Source organism: Lycium ferocissimum, chromosome 5, assembly GCF_029784015.1.
Source record: "Lycium ferocissimum isolate CSIRO_LF1 chromosome 5, AGI_CSIRO_Lferr_CH_V1, whole genome shotgun sequence".
NCBI classification, from domain to species: domain Eukaryota; kingdom Viridiplantae; phylum Streptophyta; class Magnoliopsida; order Solanales; family Solanaceae; genus Lycium; species Lycium ferocissimum.
The window spans coordinates 20,042,760-20,056,824 of NC_081346.1; the positions used below are offsets into that span (position 1 = coordinate 20,042,760).

Below are 14,065 nucleotides of genomic sequence, written 5' to 3' on the forward strand. Positions count from 1 at the left end.
GTTTTAGAAGTTCAAGACACATTTAATTATATTCTTTTCATTTTACTATTAGTAAAATTTTGTCATTAATGAGTATGACATATGAATATAGCAAACATTTAATGGAGAGAGATTATAAATTAGACATAAATAAAGGCAAAGTAGTCAGATATCCTTCCTAATTAATATTCTCTCCGGATCAAAAAGAGTATTCACTTAGTCATTTTCACACCCCTTAAGGAAATACTAACTCGTAGATAAAAATAAATAATTTGACTAAACTATCCCTAATAATAGGTGTTGAGATTTGATCCCTTAACACTTATTAAGGCCAATTTTAAAAGAATTAAATTAATTTTTTCTTGATTTGATATGTAAATACTCTTTTTAAATCAATAATAATAAAGGCTAAATAAACACTCTAGTTTTAACCGAAGAGAGTATTTAGGGCGTGTAAAAAAAAAAAAACGAAAAATAAAGTTACTTAGGGAGTAGTTAAAATTCGAGTCTTGGACTCATAAAAATGTCTTAGTTGACCTCTATCTAGATTGTAGAGTAGGAAAGATTTGGATAATCCAATATTCAAATGTAAGTCAACATTTGAAAGATTTGTGCACGTGTAGAGTGTGTGAGTCAGTTCTATATATAGAACCTATAAATATAAGTGCCAAAGCAGCAAGCCCTACATTTCTCATTTGCTGTCAGAACTCACTTTGAGTATTTTTGTTCTCTCCAAGGATGTCCGGCGACCAACAAAGAATGTCAATAGACAATGACAAGGTCAAACTTCTCACTCTTTCTTTTTTTTTTATTCCTCTTTGATTTTGTTATATAAATCATAAAAACACTTAATTAATGCTAATGGGCATCTTGAAGAGCTCTCTTGCATGTGTTCTGATACAATTCTTTGTCAATTTTGATGATCCTTTTGGCTGCTGGTTTTAAGGTTTTAGAAAATGTTGCTCTCTCCGTTTCGATTTGTTTGCCTGGTTTTTGACTTGGTACGGAGTTTAAGAAAGTAAAGAAAGATTTTTCGATCTTGGGGTGTTAAATTAAAGATATATAACAACAACAACAACAACAACAACATATCTAGTGAGATCCCACAAAATGGGGTCTGGGGGAGGATAGAGTGTACGCAGACCTTAGCCCCTGCCTTGGGAGATAGAGAGGTTGTTTCCGATAGACCCTCAGCGCAAGGACAAGCAAAGATTAAAGATATATAAAATGTACATGTCATGTGGAAAGTTGGAATTGAAGAGTTGCAAAAAAAAAAAAAAAAGGAAAGAGGGGTTCTTTTTTAAACGGCTTAAAAATGAAAGTAAGACAAACAAATTGAAATAGAGGGAATATTGGGTTTTAGTTAGAGATTTTTACGATATCCAACTGTTTCAATATGCTTCATGATCACGTAGGAAGGAGGATGTTAGGATTGAGTGGAAAAGGGAATTTTTACAAAGCAAGAGCGGGCGTGTGAGCTGTGAACTGCTTTTTCTTTAAGGGTTGAATCTTTGAAAAAGTCTCTGATAAAAATACACCAATTCTTTTCGAGCCTGGTATATCAACTCTCAAGCTACTTCAATATTTAGCTTCCCTTTCCTTTTAGAGCCAGAGTTCTTTTTTATAACCCTCGACTGAGGAGGGCTGGGAAGCCTCAGGAAGAAGTAAATCGAAATATGCTGGAAAACAATGCAAGCTTGCATCTGATGGACTTGTAAATGAAGCAGAATCAATACCTAGCCTCATGGAATCCCTACAAGATTAGAGAGAGATTCTTCTTTTTGGTTTTTGCACACCTGCACATATTTCAGCACTTGCTTAATGCTGTTGTTATAATAAAATTACCTTTTCTATAAAAAAAAGAATATGGAAGAGCAATATACTCTGAAAGCAAAACATTTCACATGACTGGCCAATTAGAACTACGTCCACAAGTAGAGAGGAGCAATTCACTATATCAGTGATGGGTACAAAGGGTAAAGAATAGATGACACTCTAATAATCTCAGTACGCATTAGAAGATAGCATAACCTCACTTTTTTTTTGACCAAGTAATTGAATAACCTCACATAATACAGTCCCAAAATGCTCACAATGTAAGGTCTGAGACTTTTTAACAAAATTATTTCACCCAAACCCTAACACTGAACATAACTGAAAAACCCATATCTTAATGTAGTTTCACTCAAAAGATAGTGTCAATTTATAGGCAGATTCGGCCTCCACGCAAATCCTTTGCATTTAATATAACAGATCTTCACAGTACAACCTAATTTAATTCTTCAGATCACACTTTATCAAAGAATCTGCGTGTTGCACCCATTTTGTCGAAACAATGCATGACTTGTTATTGGTTGTTACGTGCTCCTCACACCACAACAAAGCCCCAATTTAGATAATGGCATCCGCGTTCATATAACATGGTGGAATTGGATGTAAATGATTGTGCAGTTATTGTCGATATTACTAGCTCATTACATAGCTTGTAATAGTTTCCTCTTTTGATTGTAAGTTTCAACCTCTTCAAACATTCTCTTTTTGCTGGTATATCTATAAAAGTTACTCTTTAGCAATTAAAAAGAAATATCTGGCGGAATTAATGAGGTTGCCAAGTTGAATAAAGATTGCCCACCAACTTGTTTTGAGAAGATATGCCAGCTGAAATTAAGACGAAACAAACAAAAGAGTTTGCATGTCTATTTACAGTAAAGTTAGGACTCTCACCATGCCTAAATGTGGCAGTTCACTTTTAGCATTATGTTTAATTTTTATTATTCCATTACCTTTGACAAAGCTGCAAGTTACTTTATACTTGTGCATTAATTTTCAAGAACTACTAGAGGCTTGATGCGCACGATAGGTGTGTTTCTTTTGAGCCGCACATTGGAAGGAAACCAACATGGATATAACTAATAGGCAAAACTTTATCAAGTTTCAAGTTAATCAACTTGATCTATGAGAGCAAACATGCTCTTTTGAACTTTGGATCTGATTACATAATTGAAGGTCCTTAATTTAGTTTTTATGTATTAGAATTCGTTAAGCCTGGTAATGGCAAGTGAAATGAGGTTACTCATAAAATATAGCATGTTAAATGGGGATGATCTTGTGGTTGAGAAATAAATGAGGACTATATTCAAGAACTGAGATTACTATTTAGTCCCTGCCTTATTTTATTTGGTTTTATTAATCCATTTATTTAACTGCTTGCACTTCGGATATGGGAGAGCCATCTTCTTCACAAGATATGCTGCGGTGGTGAGGTTGGCTAAGGGTTTAGCTGACTTGCTCGGGTGTTATTAGATAGGGTCTTGGTGGCGGATGTTGGTCTGCTGGTATTCGTCTGCATGGCAATTGACTGTGGAAACCTGAGAGTCCTAATATTATTTTTTGATCGGTAAAGGATAAGTATATTGATACTTGATACTGTAGACATGTACAATTAGCAACCTTACAAGGAAGTTCTACTATTATTTCATTTTTCACTTTATATTTATGTTGTTTGTGCTCTTCAAACAGGTTGATTGCTCTTGTGAGTAGTTTTTCCTCTCTGAGAACCGCTTTTCTTTCTGAGCACGATAATATCAATCCCTTTGCAGTTCCCTTTACCAATTTCAGTTTTATATCTGCTACCTTAAGGGACTTAACTTCAAAGCACTTCCATTAGTTAAAGTTGACGACAGTATTTGAACTAGTACCCGAAATAGTCAAGTTTGTCTTCCATTGCCAAATGGTTGGTCAGGTGTTCTAAATTTACTAAAAGTGAGGGCTGTTAGATTAAAACCTCAGCCTCAGTTTAGGCCTCTTTCCATCTATATAGTATATCGGCTGCAGCAACTTTGGCATCTTGTAGTGGAAATCTGAATGTTCAAGCTTCATTATGTAGTTTCAGAAGGAAAGTATATCGTATGTTCCTCCTAAATGAAACAAAGATAAAAAATGGCTTGAAGTACGATTTGTGGGTTACTATTACTCGTTACACTGCGGATGTGGCGGGCACACTAGGACCTTATAATAGACACTTATTGAATCTTTTCTTAATAAGCAACTCTAACACACTGATGTTTGCTTTTATGTTTTTTTTTTTCCAGCTACCCATCTGTCCTAAGGCACTAGTTGTGCATGATCCATCGCTCAATCAAGGAGGTCAGAGTAATTTGTTTGTTTTTGCTGGCAATCGTGACACGATGCAAAATGGAACTGCTGAGGCAGTTGTCTGCAATTCCAAGGTTGTTAAGATTATGAAAGATATCTGCCTCGGTTATTTTATTTTATCATTCATGGATGCACTATGCACAATGGTCTTGATAATAGATATAGATATATCTACTTACAGCCATTATTTGAGATGATAATGCACATGATACTGTAATATATTGTGAAATAGATGTGTCAATATTCATAACTATATCATTTAATTACTGCAGAAACTTGAGGATGCAATGCAGGAGATTGGTCTAAAAATTAAACACCATGAAGATAATATCAAATTCTTAAAGGCTCAGAAGAACAAGTTGGATGATTCAATTTTGGATTTACAAGGTATTGTTTCTATCTTTTCAAGTTAATTAGGTGTCTTGTAAAATGCCTGTGCAAAATTTTAAAAGGTTACTGTAGTTATTTTGTTCTCGCAGTATCCTAGAATGTAATGCTTTTATTCTGTCTTTATGAGAAGGAAACAATTAAACATGGTAAGATTTTCATATCAAGGGATGTCTTTCACATTTCAAGTAAATATGGATTTCGTGATTACCTGTAGCGCAAACTATCAGCCATCAGCTTGTTTGAGTGAGCTGAGAGAGGCCTAATATGTTGATCATAGGTTTAATGCTGTGTATTGCCTATTTAAAAGTACTCCATGTAGACTATAGCATTCAGTTCAATTTTCTTGTCTTTCCCTTTTTGCATAGGTCTTTTCACTGTTTCTCAATTTTAATTCCTTGTGCTTGTGGGGTGTTGTAGTTTCTCTTGGCAAGATTCATTCAACATGTGGAACTGATTCTGAAAATAAGGAATCTTCCAATGGGTGGAGTGAGGAGGAAACCAGTGAAAAAATCTTAAGACTTGATAAATCCGCAGCTGGCATCTGTTGCCGGCTGAAAACAGATCATGGAAGTCAGATTACTCATATTCCGTTGATGAAGGACGTCATGGGTATTGCTGCTTTGCTTGGGAAGGTTGACGACGACAATCTCAGCAGGTTAATTTCACATAGCATCCAGTAATTGCTAGCATTTTCTACAAGAACAAAAACAAAAACTGCTCTATGAATCCACTTTCTGTGTAGTTCTAGTCAGCCATGTTAAGAAATTATAACATTTGTTCATAAAGTCCCAAATCCTAATCAAGATGCCAATGTGTGGCTGCATGAAGGTGAAGATTTAAGACAAAAAGTTTGATATGTTCTGGTCTTTGAATAGCCAATGGTGAAAGGGGCCTTCTGGATTTCATGTGTTGAGTCACCAGAAGGCACTGGTCCAAATCTGACCCATCTCCCATTAAGGAATGTTTGTTTTGCATGTAATATATATTATATGAGCTTTCTTTAGATTTGATCAGAATATGTGTAGGACTTGTTGGTGATCCTCGGAGATTAGAGTGGGCTATGAATTTTAATAGGATTCTCTAGTCTCTTGCACTGTCTTACATTTATTTATTAAAAAAAAAAATCTCTAGTCTCTTGCACTGTCTTTTTTTTGGCCTTTTATTTTATAGCTGTAAAATATCTATCAAGTCATGCATGGTTTGAGATCACGGAGCAGATTAGCGTGGAAGCATCTCATGGCTTAGTCCATCACAGCTCTTCTTTTTTATGAGATGATTCAGTTTCTTCTTCTTCTTTTTCTTTTGGTGGATGAAGACGTATTTGTGCTTGCCGCACACATTTTGTCTCACGCCTATGTAGTGTCAAAGCATATACCAAACATCATTGTGTTTCTTTCTAAGGGGAAAAAGGGAAACATATTTTGATGATGGTAGGATTTAAGGGAAAAGGGAAAGGAATGGTTCTAGTTGCCAAACAAGCCCTTAGCATGTGGAGACTCTTTTGTGTATGAAATTGAGTATCTCTTTGCCTAAAATGAGGTCTTGTCATGACTTAGGACTTAAAAATCAGAATAGTTCTCTGCATTTTGAGAATAGAAGATGACAGAAGCATGGCGTTTAAAGTAGGCAGATAATGGAAGTAACTGTACTTATAAAATAAATGGAAGTTCACTGTATTATGATTGACATTTGTATCTTAATCTCTGAAATCCAGGCTTCTCTCAGATTTTCTGGGGCTAGAAACCATGTTAGCAGTTGTTTGCAAGACGCAAGATGGACTTAAAGCACTGGAAACATATGATAAGGAAGGTTTTATAAACAAAAGTTCTGGTCTTTATGGCCTTGGAGCTGCAATTGGGAGAGATTTGGATGACCCATTTCTTGTAATCTGTCTTGGGAACTTAAGGTTTGAGTTTATGATGATCTCTTCTCACAAATGCTGATCATATCTTTAACACTTCTTTACTCTCGTTTGTTTTTACTTTTTTTTTTGGGGGGGTTATCATTTAGACCATACGCTGGTGAATTCATTGCTGATGACCCTCAGAGGAGGCTTGATTTAATGAAGCCAAGATGGGACAATGGGGAAACTCCTCCTGGTTTTCTTGGTTTCGCTGTCAATATGATCAATATTGACACTGCATACTTGTATTGTGCTACAAGCACTGGTCATGGCCTCAGAGAGACCCTCTTCTATAAACTCTTCTCACGGTTGCAAGTATACAAAACAAGGGCAGACATGTTGCAGGCACTACGTGTTATAACTGATGGAGCCATATCTTTGGATGGTGGGATCATAAAACGTGATGGTGTATTTGTCCTAGGCAAGAGGTAAAGAGGCTTATCTTAAGTAGTGTTTATATTTCATTCATATATATTTCTTCTTTCATAATTCAACTTGTTTGTGAAGACACCCTGAAGGATTGGTTGCCTATTAACTTGTTCCTTTTTGAGTATCAAGTAATATACTTGATCTCTAACTTTGCGCCTTAACTGGAAGCTGGTGTTATTTTGTGACCATGTTGCTTGACCTTTGTGGAGTTCAGTAGTACAACCTTACACGAACTTCCTCTTTTAATCTGTATAGAATGGTGAATGACTGCATGTTCTTCCATTCCTTTCATTACATCTACATCAAAGCTTCTACAGGTAGCCGTTGTTACATTTCTTTGTATTGCTTATTCGTTTCAAGATGATTAACAGACCATTGGCATCTTTAATGAATCATTATCCTAAAATGGGGAAAAAAAAAAAAAAAAGTCTACAACACATTTTAGAAATTAATCAGGAAAAATAACCAAAATAACCTTTAATCTAATTTTCTGGGGAGGAGTTATCATGTTCTGAGTCTACAAACATATTTTTAGATTTACCTGACTGGCTTCTGTCAATTATTTAATATCTTAATCTCACCGTCTCCTACATGTTGTTCTTAATCATATGTTTATATGTTTATTCATCGGATGTATTTGAGTTTGCAGCACACTTTATTTTTCTTGTTAATTGCATCACTGAATCTTTTGGGTTCTTTCTTTCTCGTGTACATTTTGTGTAAAGGGAAGTAGAGATCAAATTTCCAAAGAGTTCCAGAAGTTCGAATATACCTGAAAACTATTTTGATACTGAGAGCCGGATGAAGGAGCTGAAGTGGAAAAGGGAAAGATTTTTGGAAGATTTACAGAGAGAACAATCATTCCTGGACCAAGCAAAGTTCAACTTTGAAATAAAGAAGCAAGAGTTTGTCAAGTTTCTTGCACATAGCTCATCCTATGTCACAGCGGTAATTACTTGAGTGTGTCTAGTTAGACTATGCATGCTAGTCAATGGTTTGTTCCTAATAGTTTGTGCTGTTGATGCCAAGGCGATATAAAAATTCATCTCTGAGCTGTTTTAGGTAAAAGCTTGAGCATTTTTAACTTTATCCTTGGTGTCCTTACATCCTGCTTTAATTGATTGACGATGTCATTTGATAACTGCAAATTATGCTTACATTTTATCATGCAAGCGGAGAACTCTGCATGGAAAGAGATGCTATTTTTTTCACTGGGAACTTTTACGCTTGTGCTTGGTTTGTTATGCCAGTTATAGATATTTTCTTTGAGCAGTCTAAAGATATAGAGATATAGGAAGTGAGATGCTAAAACAGCGGTAAGTTTGACTTCAGCAATTTCATGATAAATGGACGAAATGGTTTTTGCTAGGATGCAGTAAAACTATCCTTTTTCAATCGAAGATGTTTATATTCTAACCTCATTACAGATGGGAGAGAACACATTTCTTCAAGTTTGTACTGAAATATTTAAATAACAAGTAAAGTTTTGGTATATACATATTTGCTTCCTTGTATTTGGAGTCCTCAAGTGGCAATAGCTGAAGTTGTGGATAAAGACAAATGGGGAGCTTGGGAAGGATCTTTCGCAGAACTTACTGTAAAAGACAGTTCTAATTTATGTAAACTTCTGCTGAAGTAATTTGTTACAAGAGGAGTGGATAAATAGAAAATGTAGTAGTTCAGGTATTAAATTAGTCATTTTGTTGCGATGTTATCTGCATAAATGTTAAATCTCCTAGTAATACTGGTAAAAATTCACGAGAGCAAAAAGAATAAAGAAATGAGTGGAATATATATTAAGGGTACCAAAGGGAGACTACTAGTAGATTAAGGATGCAACTTAGGAAGATCTGGAGAACAGTTCCGTTGTGTATCATCTGGCCTGTTTGGAAAGAAGAAATCAGAGTTGTTTTGAATGAAGAGCATAGGGGTAGTATATAGTATAAAATGTACATGTTTGCGAAATCTAAATGTTTATGATTTTGACTCTGATGGACCTTATAGAATCCATTGCATTGTTGTAAGCTTTTTGGCATAAAATGCAAGATGGTTTTAACTCTTTATAGAATCCATTAAATAGTTGCAAGAACGGCAGTCGATACTCCACATACATATATCTCCCTCAATGCTGTTTTCGGTAAATAAAGTTATCCGCCCTTTTAAAATGAAAAAAAGGATGTAACATAATATTTCTCTTTTGACAGGATCTATTACTTACTACTAGTACCTTATGAAGTTTTGCTCTCAGTATATGACCTATTGTCGCCGTGTATGCAGACTCAGGTTCCGGCAGGAGGGGAGCGGTCGACGCCAATATCATGATTGCGTATTCGAGAAGCATTTCTACATTAGACAGGAGGAAACTTTATCAGTTGATTCAATGCTCGAGCTGTTAATTCATATTCTGGACAATGCCCTCGTAGATTATATGTGCAGTTTTATGTCATCCTTGTTTGGCTCAATTTCAGATTTGGGTGCAGTCTTATGCCAGTCTGATTCTTGTTTAGGTCAATTTTCATAGATGAGTCGTAAGTTCACTCAGGACAGTACCCTTTTCTCTTTTCCCGTCTTTTAGATATAGCATGTTCTATCAATGTACAGGATCGTGTTAGTTGTTGCACTTCACTTGATGCTTAAGGTTGAAATTTATGCTACTTTTATTTAATTCAGTAATTGCAACTAGCGCCCCTACTATTGGTTATTGCTATCTAGTTACAATTAGCAAACTGGCTATGCTTTCCCTGGATGCACATCTACAAATTACGTTTACTTTATAGTTTACTACTTTCTATAGAAATATATAGAGAACTTTTAGTACTATTTATTTATTAATTTTCCCTAATGTATAATGTTGGTTTGAGATTAATAGGAATGGAAAAAAGTGAGGATTCATATATTCGGTTTCAACTTGTTTGGAACTGAGTTTTGTCCAAGTATAATAATCTAAAATATGTTTCCTCTCATTAAAAATATTTTTATAATCCTGCTTTGCAATGGTTAAAGAAGAATGGCTTCCAAGTATTGGCTATAAAACGAAGCATATAATTTTTTTAAAAGGTGACATTGAGTATCTTTACTTGGGTATCAACTCCCTTCTGAATTTCACTTCAAATCTTTTTGAAATTTTAATTTCGAGTAAAGGGTATAAAGTGTCACTTACAATCTTGTCAATTAGATGCGTGTTAGATCATTTCTTTATTTTGGTGAAACTGAATTGACATGTAATACTAATTGCCTTTGCTGCTCCTTCAGAAAAAAAAAAGATCCACAAGGTAGGATTGTCACCAGATAGCCGCTTGTGATTACCATTTAAAATAAAGCTGATTTTAGTTGGCCTTCTTACTCATGCAGACACTTGTATAATTTATATTGCTTTATAAGATGTGAAAATATGATAATAATATTTGATTATTTGAATCTCTTTACTTTTAATATTTTATTTTCTACATGATTTTGTAAATGGACAATAAATTAGTATCGGTAAGAATGTGTCACACTAGTTTAATTAATGTTCAATTTTCAATTGCCACTCTTTAGGTTATCTCTGTGTGTTTGTTTTCTCATTTGCAGTATATCTAAGGTTTCAGGAATAAGTTTCACCAATATTAATTGGGAGAAGAAAAAGCAGAAGTTGATGATAAGCTTTGAGACCTTCGAGTATATCTAAGGTTTCAGGAATAAGTATCACCAATATTAATTGAGAGAAGAAAAAGCAGAAGTTGATGATAACAATTTGAGACCTTCGAGTCTGAAGTTAGGATCTGTCAAAGCTAATATCAGACCTCATTTCTGAATTAGAACTGCATTCAAAATAGGTTCAAATTAAGACTGAGGTCTGAAGTTAGATTTTGCCAGAGCCTTGAGGTGACCAAATGTCTGAAGTTGATTCTGAGGCATCTAAACTTTATAAACTTCGGCTATATTTTAAATAGGAATCCTATAAATGACTATTTTTGCACTTGTCACCTCTGGAACCAGACTTTACTAAACTTTTCAAAAGATTAGTGAAAAAGCATACTTCAGGGTAAAAAGAGACTTTATTAACTTACAAATGATTAGTCAAAATACGTAGGCTAACATAATTGAAAAGTATAATGATCAGGTGCCATGGTGTATATTATTTGCGGATGACATAATTTTGATTGACGAGACTCGCTGCGGAATTAACTCTAAGCTGGAGGTTTGGAGACAAACCCTGGAGTTTGATTTAGGTTGAGTCGGACCAAGACAGAGTAATTGGACTGCAAGTTTAGTGGCGTGACGTCTGAGGCTGGAGAGGAGGTGAGGCTCGGTACCCAGGCCATCCAAAGGAAAGGAAGTTCCAAGTATCTTGGGTCTATTATTCAAGGAAATGAGGAGATTGATAATGATGTCACACATTGTATTGGTGCAGGGTGGATGAAGTGGAGATTGGCATCAGAAGTCTTATGTGACAAGAAGGTGCCACCGAAACTTGAAGGCAAGTTCTACAAAGTGGTGGTTAGACCAACTAAGTTGTATGGGGCGGAGTGTTGGCCAGTCAAGAACTCTCACTTTCAGAAGATGAAAGTGGCGGAAATGAGGATGTTGCGATAGATGTGTCGGCATACTAGGAGGGATAGGATTAGAAATAATGATATCCGAAACAAAGTGGGGGTAGCATCGATGGAGGACAAGATGCGGGAAGTGTGACTGAGATGGTTCGGACATGTGAAGAGGAGATGCCCGGATGCCCCAATAAGGAGGTGTAAAAGGTTGGCTATGTACGATTTCAGGAGAGGTAGAGGTAGACCGAAGAAGTACTGGGGAGAGGTGATTAGACGGGACTTGGCGCATTCCCGGCTTACCGAGGACACGACCTTGATAGGCGGTTTTGGAGGGCACAGATTAGAGTAGAAGGTTAGTAGGTAGTTGAGTATTGTCACACTTATCCTTCCATGCTAATAGTCGTAGTATTACTCTTGTAGTTTCTTGCTCGTCGATTTCTGTTACTATTTTTTATTTCTTGTACTTTGACTATTGTATTACTCTGTTTTCATGGTTTGTTCGTTATTCCTTTTTTGTCTTGCTTTGAATTGATTGTTCCTATGCCGAGGGTCTATCGGAAACAGCCTCTCTACCATGGTAGAGGTAAGGTCTGCGTAAATTCTACCCTTCCAGATACCACTTTGTGAGATTTCACTAGGTATGTTGTTATTGTTGTAACATAATTGAAAAGTAACCAGACGTATGCATCTTAGGTATTCTAAAGAATGGAGATCTTTTCTTCGTCATTCATATATGTTAATATTTTGTTATAGCTCAATCGAAAATAAGAAAATTTGGGTTCATAAGAGGTAAAGATCAAGAATTACCTTTGCATATAGATTCCCAAATTCAAGATTGTGGATAAGACTATCTTAAAAAAAAAAACCTCACATCCACTTACATCTCACGTGCTTCAATTCACTTTCACTAAATTCACGATAGTCAACTTCGACCATAATAAATAATAAAAAAAAATCCGGCACACAAAGCATCCCGTGACTAAGCATTACGTAATCATTACTCGTCGATTTAATTACTATTTTTTATTTCTTGTACTTTGACTATTGTATTACTGTTTTCATGGTTTGTTCGTTATTCCTTTTTGTCTTGCTTTGAATTGATTGTTCCTATGAGGGTCTATCGGAAACGACCTCTCTACCATAGTAAGGTAATTAAATTCTACCCGCTTTCCGATACCACTTTGTAGAGATTTCACTAGGTATGTTGTTATTGTTGTAACATAATTGAAAAGTAACCGGACGTATGCATCTTAGGTATTCTAAAGAATGGAGATCTTTTCTTCATTCATATATGTTAATATTTTGTTATAGCTCAATCGAAAATAAGAAAATTTGGGTTCATAAGAGGTAAAGATCAAGAATTACCTTTGCATATAGATTCCCAAATTCAAGATTGTGGATAAGACTATCTTAAAAAAAAAAAAAACCTCACATCCACTTACATCTCACGTGCTTCAATTCCTTTCACTTTCACTAAATTCACGATAGTCAACTTCGACCATAATAAATAATAAAAAAAAAAAAAATCCGGTACACAAAGCATCCCGTGACTAAGCATTACTGTAATCATTACTCGTCGATTTCTGTTACTATTTTTTATTTCTTGTACTTTGACTATTGTATTACTCTGTTTTCATGGTTTGTTCGTTATTCCTTTTTTGTCTTGCTTTGAATTGATTGTTCCTATGCCGAGGGTGCTATCGAGCTCTGAAGTACTCTCTACCATTTGCGTAAGATTTCACTACCACTTTGTGAGATTTCACTAGGTATGTTGTTATTGTTGTAACATAATTGAAAAGTAACCAGACGTATGCATCTTAGGTATTCTAAAGAATGGAGATCTTTTCTTCGTCATTCATATATGTTAATATTTTGTTATAGCTCAATCGAAAATAAGAAAATTTGGGTTCATAAGAGGTAAAGATCAAGAATTACCTTTGCATATAGATTCCCAAATTCAAGATTGTGGATAAGACTATCTTAAAAAAAAAAAACCTCACATCCACTTACATCTCACGTGCTTCAATTCCTTTCACTTTCACTAAATTCACGATAGTCAACTTCGACCATAATAAATAATTAAAAAAAAAACAATCCGGTACACAAAGCATCCCGTGACTAAGCATTACTGTAATCAGTGAATGTATATGCAAAACGTAAATAAATAAAAAGTTAGGTTCCACCGAGACTTGAACTCGGGTTACTGGATTCAGAGTCCAATGTCCTGACCACTAGACCATGGAACCGCTTGTTAATGTTATTCGACATATTAAATAATATTAGTAGAGTGTTTTTTTTTTTTTTTTTTAATTTATTTATTTATTTTTCGAACATAAAAACAAAGTATATCATTATTTTCAATCAACTGCAACTGCAAAATGATTTCAAGTTTGAAAACGGTAAAATTTACCTTTTGACTTTCAATAATAGTTTATATTTAACCATCTACTTTTTAAATTTTTTCTCGTTGCTAGTCTTTTGTTCAAATATATGCATTGTCCTATGGAGCCAAGGATAGGAACAAAGTATAAGGATAAATTTGGTCATTTTTTCGTAGTACATGAATAAACTTATTCTCTTATTCATATGTTTTTTTCTTTGGTCGCATATTTCTTCAAGTAAAATTATTAAGATGACTTACTTTAACTGACTTCTAAAGAAACTAGGCTTCAATTCTATAAGA

The 14,065-nt window shown here is 35.0% G+C and overlaps 1 protein-coding gene, 1 non-coding gene and 1 pseudogene across 6 annotated transcripts; 2 read left to right on the forward strand and 1 right to left on the reverse strand.

Moving 5' to 3' along the window:
- The first annotated feature begins 534 nt into the window (after positions 1-534).
- On the forward strand, positions 535-9,529 carry LOC132056416 (protein DEFECTIVE IN MERISTEM SILENCING 3-like). 5 transcript variants are annotated; one of them, XR_009414768.1, is made up of 9 exons: positions 535-759; positions 4,071-4,208; positions 4,407-4,521; positions 4,942-5,179; positions 6,239-6,430; positions 6,535-6,855; positions 7,582-7,918; positions 8,378-8,539; positions 9,134-9,529. XR_009414768.1 is itself a non-coding variant. In XM_059448607.1 (9 exons), the coding sequence occupies exons 2-9, from the start codon at positions 718-720 to the stop codon at positions 9,176-9,178; spliced, it is 1,314 nt and encodes a 437-aa protein (XP_059304590.1). In that variant the 5' UTR covers positions 547-619; positions 656-717; the 3' UTR covers positions 9,179-9,529. The 5 variants fall into 5 exon arrangements, 3 of the variants coding, with proteins under 3 accessions (XP_059304589.1, XP_059304590.1, XP_059304591.1); XR_009414767.1 differs by having other exon boundaries at positions 7,582-7,804; XM_059448607.1 differs by lacking the exon at positions 8,378-8,539 and having other exon boundaries at positions 547-619; positions 656-759; positions 7,582-7,804.
- A 1,563-nt stretch (positions 9,530-11,092) lies between these two features.
- On the forward strand, positions 11,093-11,987 carry LOC132057636 (uncharacterized; annotated as a pseudogene).
- Positions 11,988-13,556: 1,569 nt separating this feature from the next.
- On the reverse strand, positions 13,557-13,628 carry TRNAQ-CUG (transfer RNA glutamine (anticodon CUG)). Its single transcript has one exon. It is a non-coding gene; the product is annotated as a tRNA-Gln (tRNA).
- Positions 13,629-14,065: the final 437 nt, after the last annotated feature.